The following is a 6486-nucleotide window of genomic DNA, read 5'->3' on the forward strand; positions in this document are numbered from 1 at the left end:
TGAATATTAGTGAGATAACTCATTTTATACTTATTTGACTGTCAAAAATGAAGAAGTGGATGATATCAAGAATTAGGGAGAATTCTTTAAGGGTAAGTCGCGACTGAGCGACTTCACTTTCACTTTTCACTTTCATGCATTGGAAAAAGAAATGGCAACCCATTCCAGTGTTCTTGCCTGGAGAATCCCAGAGACGGGGGAGCCTGGTGGGCTGCCGTCTATGGGGTCACACAGAGTTGGACACGACTGAAGTGACTTAGCAGCAGCAGCAGCAGCACTGATGGGAATATAAATTTGTTTAATCATGCTAGAAAATAGCATTATCTTGTGAAATTGAACTTTTACATCCTATATGATTGAGCAATAGCACTCTTAGATATACACCCATGAGAAACTTGAGCATGTAAGAACCAGGAGATATATTTAGATGAGAAGGTTAATAGCAGTACTGTTTCTAAGAGTAAAAAACTTGAACCACTTAAATGTGTATTGCCAGCCATTTATTTTAAGGAGTTCTGCTATAAAGGGAAGGAAAAAAATGGAGCAGTAGTGGAGATTGAGAATTTTTTTCTTTTTAAGATGAGGGGAAAATAGCATATTTTTATGTTTAAGAATTGATTACATGGACAAGGTGAAAGAAAGAATTATGGAGAAAAAAATTTCTGGAGAATCTGATTTCTCAGATACTGGATTTTTCTCCTAATTTTGGAGGGTACTGTACATACCTTCCAGTGTTATCTATCCTTCTCTTGCCCTTTCTTAAACTGCTTGACCAAACAGCATATCAACTAAGTACCCAAAGGCTATTTGTATATCTGTTGTAACTCCTATAGAGCATCTACTTTCTCTATCACCACAGAAATCAGATCCAACTTACTGTACACCTCAACTCATAAATTACTGTGCAGCAGTCAAAATGAATTATAGAGTTACAGGCAAAAAGGATGAATCTACTACAGGTAGTATGATATCTTTTTTTTCTTTTGGCTGTGCCAGCATGGCTTTTGCAATCTTAGTTCCCAGACTAGAGATTGAACTTGGGCCATGCAGTGAAAAGTCCTAATCACTGGACCACCAGGGAATTCCCATGATATCATTTTTTAGAATGTTTAATACATGCAAAATTAAACAATATGTTGCTTTGTTGTTGTGCACTTTCTAAATCCTATCCAACTCTTTGCGACCCCATGAACTGCAGCACACCAGGCTCCCTTGTCCTTCACTATTTCCAAGTTTGCTCAAATTCATGTCTATTGAGTCAGTGATGCCATCCAACCAGCTCATCCTCTGTTGCCCCCCTCTTCTCCTGCCCTCAATCTTTGCCAGCATCAGGGTCTTTTCCAATGAGTCCACTCTTGGCATCAGGTGGCCAAAATACTGGAGCTTCAGCATCAGTCCTTCCAATGAATATTCAGGGTTGATTTCCTTTAGGACTGATTGGTTTGATCTCCTTGCAGTGCAAGGGACTCTCAAGGCTTTTGTCTCTATAGACTTAGACTACTATATATGTAGTAACATATATGCAAGATTCAGGACAATGATTACCTCTGGGAAGAAGACAGGAATACAAGGAGAAAAAGAATACATAGACCTAAATCGCCAATGATCTCCTAGTTCAGTGGGTCTCAAATTTTAGTGTGCATCAGAATTCCTAGAAAGCTCATTAAAACCTAGATGGCTGGGAGCCCCCAGGTTTTTTGATTCAGGAGGTGAGTGTGGGGCCTAAGAATATGCATTTCTAACAAGGTTCCAGGTGCTGTTTTAATGCAGCTCTGCTGGGATCACACACAGAAAACCACTTCCAGTTTATAAATTGGATTGTAGGTTCACAGGCATTACATTTGCTTTATTAAAATAATATAATAAAGTTATGTTATTATTAAATCATTAAGTTAAATGGGAGAGAAAAAAGATGGCCAGTCATAGACCAAAGATGAGAGTTTGTCAAGAAGCAAGGTTTAATATGAATCCAGTTCTGGGCTCTGGAGGCATCCTTTTTGAAAATGCTAGGATTCCCTTACTAAAAGCAAACATGAAAAACACTTCTCTAGGAGAACCTCGGGATCATTTTAGAAGAATACTACTGGCAACTACACTGAGAAATAAATCTGAAGATTGTTTTTCTCCTTAGGTGCACAGGGAAAGCATTCCAGCTTTCTGAATCTCAATAATCTCTGCAAAGACTGGACATATCACAGGCTAACCTCTTTCATGGATTCAACAAAAAATGCATTTGAAGAAAATATTTCTGTTACTTTTTCAGATCTTACCCTTTCCTCAAGTGCTTTATTTAGGTCATTATTTTTCTTCCTTCCCTTCTCCCTCCTCCCTTCTGGATTTATTGTATCCACTAGGTTCTGAGAGGAAAATGTATATGATATTTTAGATTCCTACGCCGACCGGGCTATGTAGAGGGTATACTCCTGCAACTGGTCACTGACAGGAGTTTGAGGAATGCCTGAATATAAAATTCTTGCCCACAAGCAACTCAGCCTGGAGAAAAAAAAAAAACCCAAAAAACAGATCCATAAATATAAAATTATATCCCAGAGCAGGACAAGCAGCATATTATAGATACAAACTTATCTGCTTTCACAACCCCTCATACACTCAGCTCCTCTAAGCTATGCTCGCTCGCTCCCACAATTCACAACATCTGCTCAGAGGCCCGTGGAGGGAGGAGCGCGGGAGGGCCGGCGGAGGGCCGGAGCTCGGGGCCGGACTTCATTGGCTTTCTGGCCGGAAGCGGCGGTGCGGCCCGGCTGCGCATGCGCCCCTCACACGTGCTTCCAGAACGCCCCCTCCGCCGCTTGAGATCCGCAGGCGTCATGCTGCGAGTTTCTGCCTTCCGGCTGCTAGGACGCAGGGGGGCGAGTAGGGTCTCGCTCTCGGAGGACTTTAGCTTACGCCACTACAGCTCGGGCCCTCTTGGTGTCCGCGACGATACCCGCGACTCGCGCGCCTACTTTACCACACCCATTTTCTACGTGAACGCAGCGCCGCACATCGGGCACCTGTACTCCGCGCTACTGGCGGACGCCCTGTGCCGACACCATCGCCTCCGAGTTCCCAGTGACGCCGCCACGGGATTCTCCACGGGTACCGATGAGCACGGCCTGAAGATTCAGCAGGCAGCCGCCGCCGCGGGCCTGGCTCCGTCCGAGCTGTGCGACAGAGTCTCTGCCCAGTTCCAGCAGCTTTTCCGGGAGGCTGACATCTCTTCCACCGACTTCATCCGCACCACCGAGGCCCGGCACCGGATAGCTGTGCAGCATTTCTGGGGGATGCTGAAGGCTCGGGGTCTTCTCTACAAGGGCCTCTATGAAGGTTGGTATTGCGCCTCCGACGAGTGCTTCCTGCCTGAAGCCAAGATCACCAGGCAGCCCGGCCCGTCGGGGGATTTGTGTCCTGTATCTCTCGAGAGCGGACACCCGGTCTCCTGGACCAAAGAAGAAAACTACATTTTTAGGCTTTCCCAGTTCCGGGAGCCGCTCCAGCAGTGGCTGCGGGGCGACCCTGAGGCCATAAAACCGGAGCCATTCCATCACACAGTCCTTCAGTGGTTGGAGGAGGAGCTGCCGGACCTATCGGTCTCTCGAAGGAGTAGCCACTTGCACTGGGGCATTCCGGTGCCCGGGGACGATTCACAGACCATCTACGTATGGCTGGATGCCTTGGTCAACTACCTTACTGTAATTGGCTACCCAAACGCTGAGTTCAAATCTTGGTGGCCGAACACTTCTCATATCATAGGCAAGGACATTCTCAAATTCCATGCTATCTATTGGCCTGCCCTCCTCTTAGGGGCCGGCATGAGCCCACCACACCGCATCTATGTCCACTCCCACTGGACAGTCTGTGGTCAGAAGATGTCCAAGAGCTTGGGTAACGTGGTGGATCCCAGGACTTGTCTTGACCGCTATACGGTGGATGGCTTCCGCTACTTTCTTCTTCGGCAGGGTGTCCCCAGCTGGGATTGTGATTACTATGATGAAAAGGTGGTTAAGTTGTTGGATTCCGAGCTGGCAGATGCTTTGGGAGGTCTCCTGAACCGATGTACGGCCAACAGGATCAATCCTTCCGGGATCTATCCGGCTTTCTGCACTACTTGCTTTCCCAGTGAGCCAGGCTTGGTGGGGCCATCAGGTCGTGCTCAGGCAGAGGACTATGCTCTAGTGAGCGCAGTGGCCACTTTGCCCAAGCAGGTAGCAGACCACTACGATAACTTTCAGATCTATAAGGCTCTGGAGGCAGTGTCCAGCTGTGTCCGGCAGACTAACGGCTTTGTCCAAAGGCATGCGCCATGGAAGCTGAACTGGGAGAGCCCCGTGGATGCTCCCTGGCTGGGTACTGTGCTTCATGTGGCCTTGGAGTGTTTGCGAGTCTTTGGAACTCTGCTCCAGCCTGTCACCCCAAGCCTAGCTGACAGGCTGCTGTCTAGGTTGGGGGTTTCTTCCACAGAGAGGAGCCTTGGAGAGCTCCATTTCTTGTCTCGATTCTATGGACATCCATCACCTTTTGAAGGAAGGAGACTGGGACCTGAAACTGGGGTTTTGTTTCCAAGACTGGACCAGTCTAGGTCCTGGCTGGTAAAAGCCCACAAGACCTAGAAACTCAGTTCTTATTAGCTTGTTGTCAAAAAGTAAATTTGTTATTTTCTAATTTTTTGCATTTTCAGGGAAATTATATTAATGCTTTCTAAGTGTTGCATCAAATGAGCACATAAGTAATGTCCCTGTGAATTTTGATAGCCTTTCAGGAGCCTACTCCCTACTTTTCAGTTCTGTGTGTCCATTAACCACTGTCCTTTGTACCCCAGTGTCTCTGAGATGTCTCCAGGGGTAAGAGACAACTTTGCTGATACTATTCCTTCTCATTGTGTACCTCCGTCCAAACCACAGTTATTTGCCCAGACTACCTCTCTTGGCTTGTTTTTCATTGGCCTGGCCTCTGCTAGGCAAAATGAGAGTGGGGATTGGAGGCCCCCTACCTCAGCTTTTACTTTGTTATATATGTTGAGTCTCCTGTTGAAAACATTGTTTCATTAAACCTTTAAAAACCAGTGTCCTAGATTAGATGATTTTTGCCTATGTTTATTTTTAATTCTTAACAATCTTGACTCCCAGTTTTGCTAGTTAATTTTCCAGTAGTTGTGCTTTGTACCATTATACTTTAACCGGAAGATGGCTCTAGTCTCACATATTTAATTACTTAACGAGGTTTTAGAATATTTAAAATAAATTTTCTGCTTTGTAAGTTTGTATAATTTAAAGAAAAAATTTTATTTTCTTAAAATAAGGATAACTGCAATCACTGCTATTTTACAGTAAGCAATAAAAAAGATCAAAATCCTCATTTCAGACTACTGAAAAAGGACATTCACTGCATTAGATGTTTAGTCAGCTAATAAGTAACTATCACATGTGTTTGGACCATGATAAATTATAAAGCTCTCCTGATTTACTTGGTATGTTAAAATTTTTTTAAACTTTTAATAACATTAGGTTTACAGGTGTGATTTGAAAAATCTGTAGAAAGTTCAGAAGGGTAATCTTTTCTTTATATTTCTTGGTCTTAATTTTGTTATCCACATATATAATTTACCTTATATGATTTCTTTTGGTCAATCAGTATGTATAATACAGTATAGAAATTGTGGAATAGTTATTATAAATTTAATACATTTACTTTCAAGTAGTTTTTATTATTTCTTTTGCTCCTTTAACTTATTAAAGTTTAAAAGTTTTCTAAGTACCTTATTCAGATCAGTTCTGTTGCGTTTGTTGAAGGTGATGGTGAAGGGAGGAAATGATCAGTGCTCCAGGAATCTCAAACTGGACTTAGGGATCTCTCCGAGGCTCCATAAGAGAACATCACAGAAAAGATGTTAGGGTATCAATTTATACAGTGACTACAACATAGTAAGCCAGCATTATTTGCCCAGACTACCTCTCATAGCTAATCTCATAGGTGATTAGACAGCTAGGGCAAAGTTTAAAATGGGAACTTGCCTTGAGATATCCATTCTAAGCATGGTAGCAAGCAGAGAGAGCTCACTATGAAGTAAACTATTGTGCTAGTAGTTCCCCCACATTTATTCTGGGTGCTACTGTTCAGCTTCAGTTTCTGTTTATTAGGGTAGTGAGAGATTTCTGGTTGCTTGGGAACATTGCTTAGAAAAGAATGCTTGAAGGCATTCTAAGGGTGGAAGGACCATTTCTACCAGTGTTCCTTTAGATCCTCCTTATTCTTCATAATGTAATCTTGGGCTTTCCATAGGACATATTCCAGTTATCTGCTGGGATTACTAGGGTAGATTACTGGGACCTAGGATGGCATATAATATCTCTTGGGGCTGGAGAGCAGAGCAGTGAAAGAGATGGGATGTTTACATGGATGAAGGCAAACAGACTTGGAAAGCAGTGTTGATAACCTCTGCCTTTGTAGTGCCATTATAAGTCTTACAGCCCCTATCATGAATGGGGG

The 6486-nt window shown here is 43.8% G+C and overlaps 1 protein-coding gene across 1 annotated transcript; it reads left to right on the forward strand.

The window, feature by feature from the left end:
• The first annotated feature begins 2828 nt into the window (after positions 1–2828).
• On the forward strand, positions 2829–4610 carry MARS2 (methionyl-tRNA synthetase 2, mitochondrial). The gene has a single exon (XM_052635972.1). It carries the CDS (start codon positions 2829–2831, stop codon positions 4608–4610), a length of 1782 nt encoding a protein of 593 aa, XP_052491932.1.
• Positions 4611–6486: the final 1876 nt, after the last annotated feature.

The sequence above is a fragment of the Budorcas taxicolor genome, chromosome 2, assembly GCF_023091745.1.
Source record: "Budorcas taxicolor isolate Tak-1 chromosome 2, Takin1.1, whole genome shotgun sequence".
NCBI classification, from domain to species: domain Eukaryota; kingdom Metazoa; phylum Chordata; class Mammalia; order Artiodactyla; family Bovidae; genus Budorcas; species Budorcas taxicolor.

What these genes read in the sequence shown, in the direction of transcription:
- MARS2 (XM_052635972.1), top strand. Translation starts at nt 2,829, where the DNA reads ATGCTGCGAGTTTCTGCCTTCCGGCTGCTAGGACGCAGGGGGGCGAGT.